General features: G+C 47.4%; 3 protein-coding genes across 10 annotated transcripts in view; 1 reads left to right on the top strand and 2 right to left on the bottom strand.

Moving 5' to 3' along the window:
* Positions 1–19,070, top strand: part of MPST (mercaptopyruvate sulfurtransferase) — a 462,750-nt gene that overhangs the window by 20,501 nt on the left and 423,179 nt on the right. The window lies entirely within an intron of this gene.
* TXN2 (thioredoxin 2) overlaps positions 1–19,070 on the bottom strand; it is a 393,736-nt gene that overhangs the window by 122,706 nt on the left and 251,960 nt on the right. The gene's annotated exons all lie outside the window — the stretch shown is intronic.
* The window catches only part of CACNG2 (calcium voltage-gated channel auxiliary subunit gamma 2), a 139,029-nt gene that overhangs the window by 21,250 nt on the left and 98,709 nt on the right, over positions 1–19,070 (bottom strand). The window contains exon 2 of the mRNA XM_050806343.1: positions 1,847–1,930. Coding sequence (XP_050662300.1) covers positions 1,847–1,930 — 84 coding nt within the window. The remainder of the gene's footprint in view (positions 1–1,846; positions 1,931–19,070) is intronic.

The following is a 19,070-nucleotide window of genomic DNA, read 5'->3' as shown; positions in this document are numbered from 1 at the left end:
GGCCCCAAAAGCCTAAAATATTCAACATCTGATCCTTTACAGAAAAAGTTTGCTGACCCCTGTTACAGATGTTCAAAAAATATTGTTGGATTAAGTCAACTCAAATCAGACCTTCAGAATCCTGTGTTGCCAATCTGAGTCCAAGTCTTTTGTCCAGGGACACCAAAATGAACCAAATACTCTATGCTCTATGCTCTTCTTTCTTAAAAACAAGGAAATGGAGGTGTTGAATTGTTAGGAATTGCCACTGAAGAATCCTCTATCTCTTCTTAACAAAAAGCATTCATTGAGCCGTTATAAGGGCAGCAATGAATGAGACAAGTTTCCTGCCCCCAGGCGCTTACTGCCTAGCAGATAAAGCATGACATAATTCAGACTCCACCTGGTGAGCCCTGTGCTCCGGGAGTATGGCTCCCAGTGTGAGGCTTGGCTTTGCTTGCTGGCTTCTGCCTTCTACATTCAGGCCTCACCTCTATCATGCAGTGTCTCCCAAGTTGAGCTGTTTTTCCAAGGACCCTCCCCGCCAGGCTGTGCTCTTCTTGGGGCCAGGGACTGCGTCTCCCTCATCCATCTTGGCCTCCCCAGCACTGAGCACAGGATCCAGCACACAGAAGCTCAACCCACATTTACTGCACAGCCGGGTTCCTGCAGCCCCACCCCAGACACAGTCGTAGGTAACAGGTAACCACAACCAAATGGCCTGTTAGGAATTCCAGTTAAGAGCAATGTCTTGAGGGAATTCATAAAAGGAAATGACGAGCAGGGTATGATATTTTTTCCTTTAAAAAAAAGAATCTAAAAATTGCATCGTGTTGCCTCCCTCTCTCTTCCCAGCTGCCTGACTGACTTCACATTCCACGGGCTTTTCAATGAAACCAGATTCCAGGCTGACCTGAGAGCTGGGCTTGATGTGAGAAGTAATTATTGAAAGAGACAGGGGCAATCTATATAATAAAATGCCTCCTACATGCTTCATAAAAGTGATCTGAGGGTAATGGCAACCCTTGTGCTGTTGGGGAGGGGAGGTGGAAGGGTCTGGAGCAGAGGTGGGGATGCTCCTGGGAGGAGAGCAAACCTCCTTCCAAAGAGATGGCCTGAGAACCTTTGGCTTTGCTGTCCCAGGCATCAAGGACTCTCAGCCCCTCTCTTGGAAATCCCTTTCTCAGGGAATAGGTAGCCTTGTTAGTTTTTGCTGATACTTGAGACATTTCCTTGGGGCCTCAGACTGCTTTCTCTTGATAATATGTCTCAGGTGGATTTAAGATTGCAGCTGTTACATCAGGATTTAACTTTGACTTACTTGACTTGCGGGGGAAGAAAAAAATCTCTCTCTCTCTCTCTTTTTTTTTTTTTTTTTTTCATTAGAAGTTCCAATCTGGCACTGCCTGGTGGGTTACTTCATCCAATTATTCAAGAAATATTCACTGAGCACTTATTACATGCCAAGCACTGGGCCGAGAATATAATGGTGAATGCTAGGGTGAGTCCATACGCTAGCAGAGTTGGGAGATGGTTACTCAAATAGTCAAGGACCCCACAGCAATGATAAAGTACTGTCCTCTGGGAACTCATGCAGAAGGCAGGAAGGACTTCCTGGAGAAGGTGATGTTTTAGCTGAGGTCGACTGAGTAGGAGTTTGCCAGACAAAGACGGGGAGGGAAGGGCATTGCAGGCAGAGGGAACAGCATGTATGAAGGTCTGCACTCCGGAAAGGAGAGAGATTCAGCTTTTGCCTGCCCTCTGCTGTGATGAGGGCCTCTAGATAGGCCTGGTCCTTGACTCTGTGAAGGATGGAAGGGCAGGGCCCACCACCAGGAGGGAGATAAAAACAATTGTGTGCACTCACGGAGGAAATATTCTGCTGTGTCAGCTTCGTAATCTGCATCCTCTGGGAAGTGATCGATTTGCTTGCACAGACCTTTGAAATTCCCTGCAAAACAAGGGGAGAAGGAGCGCATGAAACATCATAGTTTTGGGGGCGCTTAGGGCCCACCTGCCTCTTCTAGACTTCTGGCTCTTTGGAAACTCACTCAGCCGTCTCCCTCACCCCTGAAGGAAGGTTTCATTTTGTCTGTTTGGACATCTGCCTGGTGAATCACAATACACACCCGCAGTACTGCGGAGAGGATCTAAAGCCGAGGACTTCAAAACGCTGCCTTCTGTCCCTGCACCGAAGCTTCTGAGGATTAGCGGAGGCTTGGCAGTGGTGGAGGCTTGATTCCGGGCTGGGGACTGCCACGGAGGAGGCTGACGAACACTCCTCAGCCCGTCTCTGTGCCCCAGCTTGGCTGGGAGTCACCCTGCATTTTACATGTGAGAAAGCAGCAGATCACTTTCTAAAGGGGACACACCCCACACTGGTGCTGCCAGATGCTGCCACAGCCCTTTAGAAGAGCCTGCAAAACACTTTCCCATCTGCAATTGCACGAAATTCACCAAACCCAGCCGCCAACCGCTCTGAAATAAATATGGGGGTGGGGAGGAGATTGAGCCCCCTGGGGGCTGTACCCTTGGCCAAGTTCTTGAACTACAACTCAATTTGGTTCCACCACAGGCCTGTGAGAGGGGTCTTATCATCCCCATTGTACAGATGAGGACACTGAGGCTCAGGGAGGCTAAACTATCTGAGTAAATACTTGTGGCTAGGATATGATGGAATCAGGGCTCCAACTAGGGTCTTTTGACTCTAAACATTTCCTTGGTGCCTGCTGGGAAGGTGAGAACCGGCCCGGGGGCAAATCCCAGCACAGTGTCACAGGCAGGTCCTCCCCTGTGTTCACTGATGAGTGAGTGAACTCTTGAATGCAGCCTTTCCAAAAACTGATAAGTAGCATAGACCGTACAATCACCAGAGCATCGGCTTCCTGACAGCAGAGACTTTCATTCACCATCTTATCCCCAGCACCAGCATAGGCACAGCGAACGTCCTTTAACCTTCTCTGAATGGAAGAAGAATTGGGTGGGGTGTATGCACAGTGGGTAAGACGCAGGTTGCACAGCTGGACTGCCTGGGTCCAGCTGTGTGTCACTCAATGTCCTCACCTGAGAGTGGCAATAACAAGAATTCTTCCCTGGCAGATTGTCGTGGAGGTTCACTGAGCTGATGCATGTTGAGTAGTCAGAACAGTGCCTGACACATTTAGGAAGTCCTTGGGGGCATTGACGTGAGAGAGAAATGAAATTTGACTATGTCCAGCCACTGACTTAGTAGCTAGTGTGACCTAATTAATAGAGCCCTCAATACATGTTGGCAATGATTTCCTTCTACAGTCCTGAGACTATGTCTTATAAAGTAGAGGCAGATTCCAGTATGTACTATAGATATTACTCAGGAATTTTACGGTATTACATATACCTTTTTTTTTTTTTTCTGAAATGGAGTCTCACTCTGTCACCCAGGCTTAAGTGCAATGGCACGATCTCGGCTCACTGCAACCTCCGCCTCCCGAGTTCAAGCGATTCTCCTGCCTCAGCCTCCCAAGTAGCCGGGGTTACAGGCACACACCATCATAACTGGCTAATTTTTGTATTTTAGTAGAGACGGGATTTCACCATATTGGCCAGGCTGGTCCCCCACTCCTGACCTCAAGAGATGGCAGCTACCGTGGCCACCAAAAGTGCTGGGATTACAGGCATGAGCCACTGTGGCCAGCCTAGACCTATATGTATGTACAAAATATAGAATTATATATTAGTTTGGTGCAAAAGCAATTGTGGTTTTTGCCATCCAAGTAATAGTGAAACCGTAATTACTTTGCACCAACCTAATAGTACGCAGGTATATAGTATACAGGGATACTTATTACTACATAGAAATATAAGCATTTTAGGAACTTCTGGCTATGCTGCATATAATGGAAAAGAGGAACCTCTGTAACTTCCTTTCACACATGAGCTCTCCCTGTACCAAATTCACCAACTTTTTCTACAAGAGAAACAATTCCCCAGAGCATATCGGGACTTCTGGTCGCTTCACTGAAGCTTGGTAGGGCCACTCAAAATGGTCCCATGGGCAGGTGTCTTCTCTGAGTGTTTTGGGTTCCGTGCTTTTTGCTGTTCCCACCCCTCTCCTGTCATGGCTTCTCTGCCCTCCTGCATCTTGGGGTGTTAAAAGGAAGCCTTGTCCCCTCCGTAGTGCCTTGTTTCCCTAATCCAACCACACACCCTTCTCTGTGGCAAAAGTCTTCATACCAGCTGCTAAGAGGATAACAAATTCTCCCTATTGTTACAATTATGAATCAGTGTATTTGAAAAGCACTTTGCGAAGCACTTTCATATCCTTTCAATTCAATCTGACAAATATTTCAGCAAGCCGGTGCCAGGCATCTTTATAAAGAATCTGTGCAGGAGTGAGGCTCAGAGAGCAGTACTGACATGCCCCGAGGCGTCCCACAAATTGAGGACAGAGCTTAACCCAGAAGGGCCCCAGCTGCATCCTGGTGGGCCACACCCACTCCTGTTCCCCACAGGAACAGGAGGGTGGAAAGGGAGGGATTATGAGGATGGATCATGGAGTCCAAGCTGGGTAAACAGGGAAATGAGGACCTGAAGGGCAAGTGAGGCAGTGCAAAGGCAGGGGTGCGGGGTGGTGCAGGGGAGGGCAGTCAATGCTTTTGAGCCTAGGGTTGGGGGTCAAAGCATTATTGAAATGGGGGTGCATGGGAGTGAGCTGCAAGGGTGGCACGTGGTAGCCAGAGAGTGGAATGTAAAAGACAGAGTGGAGGGGGTGCGGGTATTGGAAATGCCAAGGGCAAGGGTAAGACCCCACAGGAACAGGAGCTCACATTCTACGGGGAGCCTGGTGGCTCCTCCGGTGCAAGCCTGGGCCTCACTCATCCTTGGACCATCGGCTCCTAGCACAGTGCCTGGCATAGAAGGAGGGTTCAGGAGATGCTAACAGAGAGGCCGTGTGAGATAATCAGTGGCCCAGACCTCTCCTCGAGGCCTAGACCTGGGTATCCAACTGCCTATTTGATGTCTCTTGGTGGATGTTTTAAAGGCACTGAACGTGAACTCCTGATCTTTCCCTCCTGCCTGGTGCTCTGGAGGCCCCAGTTAGCTCGGCAAATGCTTCTCCAGGACTTCCTGGTGTAAGCCTGAGCCTAGTTGTCAGCGCCGACATCTATGTCTTCCTCCTCCCTGCAGGCTCCATCCATCAGGGTGTCCTGTCTGTGTTAGATTCTTAGTGTCTCAAACTTGCCTGATGCCTCTGAGACAGCACCGCCCACCACCAGGCCACCATCCCTGCTCCCTGGATGGCTGCCGTGGCCTCCCCACTCATCAGTTTGCACCCACTCTTATCCTTCTCTACAGAGCTATGACAGTGATCCTTTGTACATGCAAATCTGATCATGCCACCTCCAGCTCGGAAACACTCCAGCTTCCCAGTGCTCTCGGGGAAAAGCTCAACATCTCTAACAAAGCCTGACCCTCAACCTCCACCTCTGGCCTCACCTCCCACCTGCCTCCTCCCTCCCTGCTCATCTCTGCCTTCTTTCCTGCCACGCTCCCTCCTACCTCAGGACCTTGGCACATGCGTGCTGGTCCTGCTGCCTGAGCGCCCACCATGTCCTTTGTTGCCTCTTTCTCCTAACCTCCCTGTGTCTCCCTGCACTGTGCTACTGGGGTGTCCTCCATTAGCTGGCTAGTGCTGGCTGCTTTGTGTTGGAGGGAGATATTAAGTCCTGTATGCTACTAGTGGGAATGTTCTAGTAGAGAGGGAAGAAGGGAAGGACTGGGGGCAGTGGCTCAGGCTTTAGCTTTGGGAAGCTGAGACAGGAGGATCCCTTGAACCCAGGAGTTCAAAACCAGCCTGGGCAACATAGCAAGACCCTATATCTACAAAAAATAAAAACTAATTAGCCAAGTGTGGTGGTATGTGTCTGTGGTCCTAGCTTACTTGGGAGGCTGAGGCAGGAGGATCCCTTGAACCCAGGTGTTCGAAGCTGCAGCGAGCTGGGATAGCACCATTGCACTCTAGTCTGGTGACAGAGCAAGACTCTGTCTCGAAAATAAAATAAAAATAAAAAAGTAAAAGAAAGAAGGACAGAAGGGATGACCTGCAGAGATGGGGGCGCAATACAGGTGCACTGCGCAAGGAGACGAGGCCCAGGACACAGTGCAAGGATGGATGGTGCTGTGCCAGGAGGGATGGCAGAGCTCGTGGGTGCAGTGCTGGGGATGGGCAGACATGGTGGGAGGGTATAACACTTCTCTTCTGCTTGCTTCTATTTTCCCGACGAAATGGGAAGTAGGAGCATTAACTGAGAGGACGGGGAGGAAGGGTTGGGGATGGGAGGACAGAGGAAGGGAAGCGAGAGTGGGAGGGAGTGGACCAGGCTGTGAAGTATGTGTGTCAGTGGCATGAAGGTCTCTTCTGAGATTCTGTGGCTTTCTCCGGCCACATTCGGGGCGTGGGTGCAGTTAGCTGCAGAGTCGCCTCTAACCAGGAGGAGGTTTGTGAGGTGAGTGCAACAGGGAGAGGGTGGAGAGGAGGGATTATGAGGATGGATCATGGAGTCCAAGCTGGGTAAACAGGGAAATGAGGACCTGAAGGGCAAGTGAGGCAGTGCAAAGGCAGGGGTGGGGTCAAAGCATTATTGAAATGGGAGTGCATGGGAGTGAGCTGCAAGGGTGACACGTGGTAGCCAGAGAGTGGGATGTAAAAGACAGAGTTGAGGGGGCGCGGGTATTGGAAATGCCAAGGGCAAGGGTAAGAGCCCGAATGAGGTGGCTCGGGACAGGTGGAGGTAGGATGATCTTCAAGTACGCACTGGAAAGGTCATACAAATTAATAGATAAGGCAAAACTACAATGTTCGCTCATATGTTCTGTATACATCAAGTATATATTAAGAAACTGCCTACCCGGTTAAAATGTGAAGGGCAAATGATTCATCAAATTATTCTAATAAGCCCCAAACCACCGACTGGGTTTTAGAAATGAATGGTGTGATCTTTTGATGATGAGGCTGTTATGAGCTAAATGATGGCTTGACTGGACCATGCTTTGACACAGGGAACCATACCAGATGCTCCCTAAACTTCCCTGTTAGAGTAAGGGTCATTCCATCTCGGCGAGTGCAGAATCTTCTCCTAACTTGTCCTCTACTGTTTGACTGGAGGACCTCTCCATGCCCAGCAGCCTCAGGAGGTCAGGGCCACTCTGCTTCTCTTGCCCCCACCCTTGGGGTGGGCCTTGGAGCTTATAGAACCTGAGAACAGAGCTGAGATCTCAACCCAGCCTTGGGCAGCGAGGAGAGGAGATGGAGCCTTAGTCCCAGCTCCTCTCTTCTCTCTGCCGGGCCCAACACAGGAGCCACCCCTGCCCCCGGCCAGCTTCCCTGACATAGCAAGACTGATTGGTACAACAGAATTTCAATATTTAACAATGGGTGAGGCAGCGCTGGCACATCAGGTTGGAGTGAAGGGGTCAAGATCAGGGACTGGAGGGGCTGCTTGCCTGGTTGTAGAATCTCCAAGGATGATAACGGGAGCAGCATTGGAGGCAGAGGCAGTGAGCCAGCGCTCAGCTCCCCAAGGACTGAATGACGGTGGCCATGAGGGAGTCAGACAGGTAGGCTGAGATGTGTTTCACAGAGACAGGGAGTTTAGGGAGGAGGCAGGGAAATGGACCGGAAATGTTGATGAGGTCCAGGGAGGCCTGGGATGTGGGCAGTAAAACACTCTCCACAGTGAGAGTTTGCAGGGGCGGTGGTGTCCTTCGGGGAGAGCCAGGTTTCCATTCGAGCAAGGACAGGAAGGGGGGATTCTGCTGGCACTGTGACCTAAAATCTAGAAGGTCCCATGGCAAGGATTTAGGAGGGCGGGGGAGTTAGAGATCCAGCCAGATCAGGGGACACATGGCCCTGAGGGACAAGTGATGAGTAGGGAGGAGTGATGGGGGTAAACTGGGATACAGGTCATGGTGAGATTGGTTCCAACGCCTCCGGTGGCGATGAGGCTGTGAGGGTCGGCTGGAGGAGCACAGGGTGCCCAGGAGCACTTGGACCTCAGTGGGCCCTGGATTCAGTCTGACTAATGGTGGTGCTGGGGAAGGGTGTGGGAGGGGAGGGGATACTAGCAGCACTCAAGCATTAGAGGTGAAATTTGAACTTCGTAGGACATCTGCGTCAACAGATATCACTCCAGTAAGAGGAGAATGGTGAGAGGTGATGAAATGAATGAGATTTCATTTCCCTAAGGCCAGCCTGGGGTTCCATTGTATTTCCTTCTGGTTGGTGGTAATCTACCCTGGGGGTTGTGATGGCTTCAGGCACAGATGGATCCAGGTGCTCCAAAATCTGGAATCTCTCTCCATCTCTGACTTTCCTCCCAGCTGGCTTCATTTCTAGGCATCCTCTCTCCCTATGGTGGAGACTAAGGGGTCAAGTGCCTAGCACTGGGATGGTAGAGGAAAATCTAACCTAATCTCTGCCTTTCAGGCTCACATTCTAGGGAGAAAGACAGATGGTACAGAATTTAGAGTGCAACGCCTCACATAATATATTAGAAGGAGGTACGAGGCCTTATGGCAGCACAATTGTTCAGCTATCATTTATGTAGCACCAACTCTATGCCATGCTTTGTGCAACCTGCTGAGAACACAGAGGGGGAAAAATATACTTTCTGTCCTCAAAGAACTTGCAGTCTATGGTAGCAGACAGAAAACACACGCTGTGGTGTAGAGGGTGTGTGTGATGACAGAGGACAGCGGAGCGTGTCTGGGGCACACAGAAGGAAGGCATGTCCAGGCGTGAGAGTGTGTGGGTGACACAGGTCTCCTGAGGAAGAGCAGGTGCCTGAGCTGACACAAAGTGGAGGAGTCAGCCTGGTAAAGCAGGGAGGGGTCTGTGTCTGTGTGTGTGTGTCTGTGTGTGTCTGTGTGTGTATGGGTGTGTGCGTCTATGTGTGTGCATGCATGTGTGTCTGTGCATGTGCATATGTGTTTGTGTGTCTGTGTGTGCATGGATGTGTGTGTGTGTGCATGGGCGTGTGTGTGCATGTGCGTGTGCGTGTGTGTCTGTGTGTACCTGGGTGTGTGTGCATGCGTGTGCATCTGTGTGTGCATGGGTGTGCGTCTGTGTGTGCATGGGCATGTGTGTCTGTGCATGTGCGTGTTTGTGTGTCTGTGTGTGCATGGGTGTGTGTGTGTGCATGCGTGTGTGTGTCTGTGTGTGCATGGGCGTGTGTCTGTGTGTCCATGGGCGTGTGTCTGTGCATGGGCGTGTGTGTCTGTGCATGTGCGTGTGTGTGTGTGTCTCTGTGTGTGTCTGTGTGTACATGGGGGTGTGTGTGTGTGCGCATGGGTGTGTGTGTGTGTTTCTGTGTGTGCATGTGTGTTTGTGTGTCTGTGTCTGTATGTGTACGTGTGTGTCTGTGTCTGCGTGTGTGTGTGTGCCTGTGTATGTGTGTGCATGTGTGTTTGTCTCTCTGTGTGTACATGGGTGTGTGTGTGTGTCTGTGCATGGGTGTGTGTGTCTATGTGTGTGTATGTGTCTGTGTGTGTAGGCGTGATGAGGACGTGGTGGAAGGGTGAGGAGGGCTTTCTAGCAAGAGCAGTCAGGGAAGTGTGGGACACAGGAGGGAACACACTGTCCCCGTGGGTGGGAGAAGGTTTCGTAGAGCAGAGTTGGGAGTAACAGGACTTGAGAGAAGGCCCGAAGCCAGCAGTGTGTGTGCCGGCTCGCCCCTGCTCGAGTGAGCTCATCGCCAGTGTCTTCCCAGCTCTTGTTAACAGTTTGAAATTGAATACGGTTGGCGTATTCACACGGTGGGAACCCACGGCAAATGCTACAAACCAAGGTCCCCACCTCCCACCCAGGGAACTGGTTGTTAAACATTTACCAGCACACCACTGGATGAAGGGTGATCCTGTGTGAGGGGTCAGCTGGTACAATAGACGTGACAAATTGGTGGGATTGGAGATTTGCAAAAGGACTGGGCCCATCGGAGGGCTGGGTGGGTGAGGGTGAGGGTGGACGATGACTGGAGCGGAGCGCAGGGGTCTCACTCTCCCCTGCCCCCTCGGGAATTGGCTTTGAGCTTCCGGGGAGGAAAGGGGATGCAGGGAAGACTCCCCCACCAAGAGTTATTCAGCGAAGGGGCTCAACAACCATGACTCTCCATGGAACCCCCATCCCAGAAGATTGGCAGTGCCTCGCCAACCGCCAAGCCGAGTGAGTTGAGGCCCCGCCGAGACGGAAAGGCCAAGGGCTGCGCCGTGGGCTGGCACAGTTCTGGCTCCAGGAGTTCACCGTTTCAGGCTGGGAATTGCAGCTTGCAGGTATTAAGTAGTTTAAGAGGAGGTTTCATCAGCTTTGTAAAAAGCACATTAATATCTCACACCAACTGCTGTCTTGTTTCTTTAGACACAATAAGCTCCGCATAAACCTGGTCATTAGGGGCTGAACAGACTCTGTTTTATTTTCCACATATTCATGAGAAGCTGAAAGAGCAGCTCTGGAGCCAGGAGGGGACACGGTGGAGCGAGCTGAGGCGTGGGGAGGAGGCTGTCTGAGTAAATTTTTAAGTGAAGCAAATGAAGGGTTTGGTGGGAGCTGCTTTCTCTGTGTTTTCAACCTTTGCTGCTCCTGGCTTTTTGCTTTCCTGGCAAGACCCTCCCTGACGGCAGGGATTCGGGAGGCCTCAGGGAGGGTGGGCCATGCCTGGCTTGTTTCTGGCTGGAACCCCAGGGCCCTGGGCACAGCGCAGCCACCAGCATGGGTTGGATGGTTTGCAACAACAGAACATGTGGCATCCTATGAGTTTGATCGTTCTTTCGTTCGTTCATTCATTCTTTCAGTGGGTAGTTTCTTTTCTTTTCTTTTTTTTTTTGGGATGGAGGGAAGGGAGGAAGGGCTAGGGGTCAAGAAGGGAGAGAGCAGTCTCAATGGCTACTTTCGAATGCCTGCTGTGTGCTAGCCACTGGGCAGGGTGACATGAAGTAAGTGGTCTGTCCTGCTTGCCTGCCATGAATTTGCTCCTTCCATTGACTCTGAGCTCCCACTTCACTGAAGTCCCCAGCACTCAGGAGCTGACCCCAACAATGAGCAATTGCTCATCCAACCTTCAGTTGCATCCTGTCCTGGCTCTGGTCTCCATAGCTACCTCTTTAGTTCTTCTTCTTTTTATTGAGACAGGGTCTTGCTGTGTTGCCCAGGTTGGAGTACAGTGGCGCAATCATGGCTCACTGCAGCCTTGACCTTCTGGGCTCAAGAGATCCTCCCACCTCAGCCTCCCGGGTAGCTGTGACTATAGGCATGTGTAGTCTAATTTTTGTATTATTTTGTAGAGAGGGGTCTCGCCATGTTGCCTAGGCTGTTCTTGAGCTCCTGGGCTCAAGTGATCCGCCCTCCTCAGCCACTCGGGTTCCTTCTTTAGTTTTTCTTTTCTTTCTTTTTCTTTTCTTTTTTTTTTGGAGACAGTCTCTCTCTGTTGACCAGGCTGGAGTACAATGGCACGATCTCAGCTCACTGCAACCTCCGCCTCCCAGGTTCAAGCAATTCTCCTGCCTCAGCCTCCCAAGTAGCTGGGATTACAGGCACCAGCCATCACCCCTGGCTACTTTTTCGTATTTTTAGTAGAGATGGGGTTTCGTCATGTTGGCCAGGCTGGTCTTGAACTCATGACCTCAGGTGATTCACCCACCTCGGCCTCCCAAAGTGCTGGGATTACAGGCAAGAGCCACCGTGCTGGGCCCCTTTAGTTCTTTACACGTGATTTGGGGGAGGAGATTGGGCTCCAGAGTTAGAAAGATCTGGCTGCTAAGCTTGGCTCTGTTACCTAGTAGCTGTGTGAATTTGGGCAAGTTATGTGAAAACTGTGCCTCCGTTTCCTTTGCTGTAAGAAGGCAATATCGGTCCTTGCCGAGGGGGTAAGGGGATTGACTCTGAAGACTCAATGAAATAACAGAAGTGAAGGGCCCCAGTGCAGTTCCTAACCCAGAACAGATACTCAACAACGTAGGTCCTCCTTTTTCTTCTTCTTCAAATGACGCCTCTTTCAGGAGGCCTTTCTTGATTGCCCTGAGCCGGGAAGACTTTTCCTCTCCTATGCTCCTTAGCAGTGCCTTTTCAGCATTTTAATGGGCATGAGAAGCCCCTGGGGATCATGTTAAGCCAGGTTCAGATTCGGTGACACTCTGTATTTCTCATGAGTTTGCAGCAGTACCCACGGTGCCAGGCCCCAGTAGGGGGCCATGCTTTGGGTTGGGTAGCGAGGCTGCCATGCAGCTTTTAGCTGCTTTGGTCATATTCTGTTTGTGTATGGTTGTTTGGGAACAAGAAGCTGGAACTCTGTAAGCTCCTTAAGGGCAGAATTTCTTCTAGAGGATTCCCTGAATGTATCATATTTTCCTTGATTCTAAGACGTTCACATGCAAATTTCAATGTTTCTGAAATTGAGATGTGTCTTATAATTCATGAGTTCACTTCACTGCAGTGTGTCTCTTTTTTCCTGAAAAATCATTATCACATTGATGGCGTGCCTTTTAATTAATGGTAATGGCTGCCTGACAAAAGTTTATTGAACAAATAACTAAATGAATGAGTTAGTGTGTGTGGGTGGCCAGGGACTGTACTATACATTTCCATTCACCTAAACAGTTGAGCGTCATGCCAAATATTAGAATCCCTGGGGCACCAGGATCTTTTGCACTTTTCTTATGAAAAACCTACTTGACTATACCTGGCCAGGCCCGGTGGCTCACGCCTGTAATCTCAGCACTTTGGGAGGCTGAGGTGGGCAGATCACCTGAGGTCAGGAGTTCGAGATCCCCCTGGCCAACATGGTGAAACCCCATCTCTACTAAAAATACAAAAATTAGCCAGGTCTGGTGGCAGGGGCCTGTAATCCCAGCTACTCAGGAGGTTGAGGCCTGAGAATCGTTTGAATCTGGGAGGCGGAGGTTGCAGTGAGCCAAGATTGTGCCGTTGCACTCCAGCCTAGGCGACAAGAGCAAGAATCCATCTCAAAAAACAAACAAACAAACAAACAACCAAACAAAAAACACCTATTTGACTATTTGACTATATCTGGCTGAGCACGGTAGCTCATGCCTGTAATCCCAGCACTTTGGGAGGCCAAGGTGGGTGGGTCACTTGAGATCAGGAGTTCTAGACCAGCCTGGCCAACATGGTGAAACCCGGTCTCTACCCAAAATACAAAAATTAGTCGGGTGTGGTGGCACACACCTGTAGTCCCAGCTACTGGGGAGGCTGAGGTGGGAGAATTGCTTGAACCCAGGAGGTGGAGGTTGCAGTGAGCTAAGATCATGCCACTGCACTTCAGCCTGAGTGACAGAGTGAGACCCTGCCCCAACTCCATATCTATTTGAATATATCAAAATATACATATAGCCCACAACTCAGCAATTCTGCTTAGAAATGTGTGTTGAAGAAACACTTGCATACATGCACACAATGTTTGAGAATGTTCATAATAGCACTGCTCATAACAACAACTAACTGGGAATAGCCCAGATTTCTATTATCAGAAAAATGATAGCAGCTTGTAGTATATTGATGTAATGTAGTAGACAGCAGTGAAAATGAGTGAATTACAGCTACACAAGTCAACCCAGATGAATTCCACAAACATAGCACTGGACAGAAAAAATCAAGCTGCAGAAAAATACATATGGCATAATTCCATTTTCACAAAGTTAAAAACATGTACAACTAAGTTATAGATTATTTAGAAATACATGTGTATGTGGCAAAACTATAAAGTCAAGCAAGAGAATGATAAACATCAAGTTTAAGAGTGTTTGTAGCTGGGCGTGGTGGCTCACACCTGTAATCCCTGCACTTTGGGAGGTGGAGGTGGGAGGATCGCTTGAGCCCAGGAGTTCCAACCCAGCCTGGGCAACATGGCGAAATCCTATCTCTACAAAAAAATAAAAAATTAGCCAAGCATGGTGGTGCACACCTGTAGTCCCAGCTACTCAGGGTGCTGAGGCAGGAGGACTGCTGGAGCCTGGGAGCCTGAGGCTGCAGTGAGCCATGATCATGCTACCGCACTCCAGATTGTGTGACAGAGGAAGACCCTGTCTCAAAGAAAAAAAAAAAGAATGTTTTCCTGAGATAGGGTAGGGCACACAACTGCTTCAATGTCCCAGGAATGCTCTATTTTTTAACTTGGTAGTGAGTGCATAAGCACTCTTCATTTTATCGTTATTCTTTATTCCCTGCTGTGACAGAGGCTGTTTCCAAATATATCTTGTTCTTTTCAAGTTTTCCCTGGACATATGGCTTCCCAGAATGTAGACTTTAGTTCCCAACTTCCCTTGCAGCTAGAGGTGGCCATGTGACAAAGTTTTGACCAATGGGATGCAAGCGGAAATGGTGGGAATGACTTGGGAGGAAAGGCCTTCAGGGTATGGGATGTGCCCTTCTCAGTCCTTTCCTCTTGGCACGTGGACTAAGGAGCTCCAACCGCCATCTTGGTCGATGAGGCAATCTTGAAAATGGAGAGCTGCATGATGGTAGAATAAGATAAAGGGTATCCGAGCCACACCACCATGGAGTGTTATAGCAGTCGTGGACAACTTATCTCCATAGCAGTGCAATGAGAAAGAAATAAACTATCAACTATCTTTATTTTCTTACTTTTAAGTTTTTTAGAGAGAAGCTCTTGCTTTGTCACCCAGATTGGATCGTAGTGGCATGATCATAGCTTACTGTGACCTCAAACTCTTGGGCTTAAATGATCTTCCTTCCTCCATCTCCTGAGTAGCTGAGACTACAGGTGCATGCCACCACACCTGTCCTATCTTTTAAATTTTAGGTAAATAAACAAACAAAAAAAAACAACAACAAAAATAAAATGCACGAAACTTTATAGCCAAACCTAATCCTGATGAACATAATCTGTACAAGTTAAAATAATCTTTAAAAAAGCTTGATTTTTAATTTTTTTTTTTTTTTTTTTGATATGGAGTCTTGCTCTGTTGCCAAGGCTGGAGTGCAATGGTGCGATCTCGGCTCACTGCAACCTCTGCCTCCCGGGCTCAAGTGATTCTTGTGCCTCAGCCTCCTGAGTAGTTGGGATTTCAGACATGTACCACCAAGCTTTGTTAATTTTTGTATTTTTGGTAGAGACGGAGTTTTACTATGTTGGCCGGGTCTGGAACTCTCAACCTCAGGTGATCTGCCTGCCCTGGCCTCCCTAAGTGCTGACATTATAGGCGTGAACCACCGCTCCCGGCCTAAAATTTTTTTTAAGTACATTTTATCGTGTATACTTTAAGGTATACAACATGATGTTGTATGATTACATATATACAGCAAAAGGGTTGCTATAGTGGAAAAAATAAACACATCCATCATCTCACATAGTACTCAGTTTTTCCCTGTGTGGCAGGAGCAGCTATAACCTCATTTAGCAAAAATCCTGAATACAGTACACTATTATTAACAATAGTCCCCATGTTGTACATTAGGGCTCTGGACTTGTTCACCCTATACATTTGCTACTTTGAATCCTTTGACCTATATCTCTCCATTTCTTCCCTGTCACCCAAGATCTTGGTAACCACTGTTTTATTCTCTATCTCTACATACTTGATATTTGACTTTTTTTTTTTTTTGGTAAAGATTTCATATCAGTGGGGTCATAAAATAGTTTTCTTCCGTGTCTGGCTTATTTCACTTAGCATATTGTCCTCCAGGTTCATGCACGTTATGGCAAATGGCAGATCTCTCCCTTTTTAAAGGCTGAATCATAAATAATATTCCATTGTATGTAAACACCATAGTTTCTTTATTCATTCATCCATTGATGGACATCTAGATTGTTTCCATATTTTGGCTATTGTGAGTATTGCTGCAATGAACATGGGAGTGTAGATACCTTTTTTATTATTTTTTTTTTTTGCGGGGACAGGGTCTCCCTTTGTTGCCTAGGCTAGAGTGCAATGGCACAGTCTCGGCTCACTGCAACCTCCGCCTCCTGGGTTCAAGTGATTCTCATGCTTCAGGCTCCCGAGTAGCTGGGATTACAGGCGCCTGCCACCACGCCTGGCTAGGTTTTGTATTTTTAGTAGAGAGAGAGTTTTGTCATGTTGGCCAGGCTGGTCTCGAACTTCTGACCTCATGATGCAAGCGCCTCAGCCTCCCGAAGGGCTGGGATTACAGGCGCGAGCCACCGCACCTGGGGAGCGTAAGTATCATTACAAGGTGGTGATTTCATTTCCTTTGGGTATAAACCAGAAGACATATTGCTGGGTCATATGGGAGTTCTATTTTTACTTTTCTTTGAGGAAACTCCATACTATTTTCCACAATGGTGGCATCAACCTACATTACCACCTAACAGTGTGCGAGGATTCCCTTTTCTCCACACCCTCGCCAACACTCGTTATCTTATGTCTTTTGATAATAGTTACCCTCACGGGTGTGAAGTGGTATCTCACAGTCATTTTCATTGGCATTTCCCTGAAGATTAGTAATGTTAAACACTTTCCCATTTACCTATTGGCCATTTTAATGTCATCTTTGGAGAAATGCCTATTAAAGTCCTTTGCTCATTTTTAAATTGTGTTATACATTTTCTTGCTATTGAGTTGTGTCTGTTCTTTATAAATCTTGGATATTGAGACTTTAGTTTAAACAAGAATATATATTTTAAAAACCTCGGATATTAACCCTTATCTAATATATGGTTTGCAAATAATGTTTCCCAATCTGTACGTTGCCCTTTCATTTTGTTGTCTGTTAAAATAGCCTTCTTTTGTATTTATTATTAAACACATTCTAAAAATATATATATATGTGTGTATATATATATGTGTGTGTATATATATATATATATTTTGTTTTTTGAGACAGAATCTTGCTCTGTCACCCAGGCTGGAGTGCAGTGGTGCGATCTCGACTCGCTGCAACCTTCGCCTCCCAGGTTCAAGTGATTCTCTTGCCTCAGCTAACCGAGTAGCTGGGATTACAAGCACCCGCCACCACGCCCGGCTAATTTTTGTATTTTTAGTAGAGATGGGGTTTTGCCATGTTGGCCAGGCTGGTCTTGAACTCCTGACCTCAGGTGATCCACCCGCCTCAGCCTTCTAAAGTGTTGGGATTACAGGCTTGAGCCACTGCGCCCGGCCTACTTCTTCATTATTATTATATCTGTTATGGCGATCTGTGATCAGTGATCTTGGATGTTACCATTGTAATTGTTTTAGAGTGCCATGAACTGCACCATATAAGATGGAGAACTTAATTGATAAGTGTTATGTATGTTCTGCCTGTTCCACCAATTGGCCATGTCCCTGTTTCTCTCCCTCTCCTTGGACCTCCCTATTCTCTAAGACACGACAATACTGAAACTAGGGCAATTAAGAACCCTACAATGGCCTCTAAGAGTTCAAGTGAAAGAAAAGGAGAGTTGAACGTATCTCACTTTAAATCAAAGCTAGAAACAATTAAGCTTAGTGAGGAAGGCATGTCATAAACTCAGGCAAGCTGAAAGCTAGGCCTGTTATGTCAAACAGTTAGCCAAGATATGAATGCAAAGGGAAAGTGCTTAAAGGAAATTAAAAGTGCTACTCTCTATGAATGATAAGAAAGTGAAATATATTTGCGGATATGGAGAAACTTTGAGTGGTCTGGGTAGATCAAACCAGCCACAGCATTCCCTTAAGCCAAAGTCTAATCCAGAGAAAGGCCCTAACTCTCTTCAATAGTATGAAGGCTGAGAGAGGTGAGGAAGCTGCAGAAGAAAAGTTGGAAGCTAGTAGAGTTTGGTTCATGAGGTTTAAGAAAGAAGCTCCTGCATACACTAAAGTGCAAGGTGAAGGGGCAAGTGCTGATGGAGAAGCTGCAATAAATTGTCCAGAAGATCTGGTTAAGATCATTGATGAAGGTGGCCACACTAAACAACAAATTTTCAAGGTAGATGCAACAGCCTTCTATTGGAGGAAGGTGCCATCGAGGACTTTCGTAGCAAGAGAGGTCAATGGTTGGCTTCAAAGCTTCAAAAGACAGGCTAACTCTCTTGATAGGGGCTAATGCAACTGGTGACTTTAAGTTGAAGCCAAGGCTCATTTACCATTCTAAAAATTTTAGAGCCCTTAAGCAATATGCTAAATCTACTCTACCTGTGCTCTATAAATGGAACAAAAAAGCCCAAATACAGCACATCTGTTTACAGCAGGATTTACTGAATACTTTAAGCCCACTATTAAGATCTACTGCTCAGAAAGAAGATTTCCAAATATTACTGCTCATTTACCGTGCACCTGGTTCCCAAGAGCTCTGATGGAGATGTACAAGGAGATGAATGTTGTTTTCATGCCCGCTAACACAACATCTATTTTGTAGCCCATGGATCAAGAGTAATTTTGACTTTGAAGTCTCATTATTTAAGAAATACATTTTATGTAAATGATGAGTTGATGGGTGCTGATGAGTTGATGGGTGCAGCACACCAACATGGCACAAGTATACATATGTAACAAACCTGCACATTGTGCACATGTACCCTAGAACTTAAAGTATAATAATAATAAAAAAGGAATACATTTCATAAGGCTATAGCTGCCAGAGACCGTGATTCCTCTGATGGATCTGGGCAAAGTAAATAAAAAATCTTCTGGAAAGGACTCAACATTCTCGATGCCAATAAGAACATTTGTGATTCGTGGGAGGAGGTCAAAATATCAACATTAACAGGAATTTGGAAGAATTGGTTCCAACTCTTATAGATGACTTTGAGGGGTTCAATATTTCAGAAGAGGAAGTAATTCAGATGTTCTGGAAATAGGAAAACAGCTCGAATTAGAAGTGAAGCCTGAAGATGTGAGTGAATTGCTGCAATCTCATGATAAAACTTGAGTGGATGAGAGGTGGCTTTTTATGGATAAGCAAAGAAAGTGGTTTCTTGAGATGGAATCTATTCCTGGTGAAGATGCTGTGAACATAACTGAAATGACGACAAAGTTTTTAGAAGATGATATAAAGTTAGTTGATAAAGCAACAACAGGGTTTGAGAAGACTGACTCCAACTTTGAAAGAAGTTCAACTGTAGATAAAAAGATATCAAACAGTATCATTTACCATAGAGAAATCTTTT

This window comes from Macaca thibetana, chromosome 10 (genome assembly GCF_024542745.1).
Source record: "Macaca thibetana thibetana isolate TM-01 chromosome 10, ASM2454274v1, whole genome shotgun sequence".
Lineage (NCBI taxonomy): Eukaryota > Metazoa > Chordata > Mammalia > Primates > Cercopithecidae > Macaca > Macaca thibetana.
This window is presented reverse-complemented; position numbering and strand designations above follow the sequence as displayed.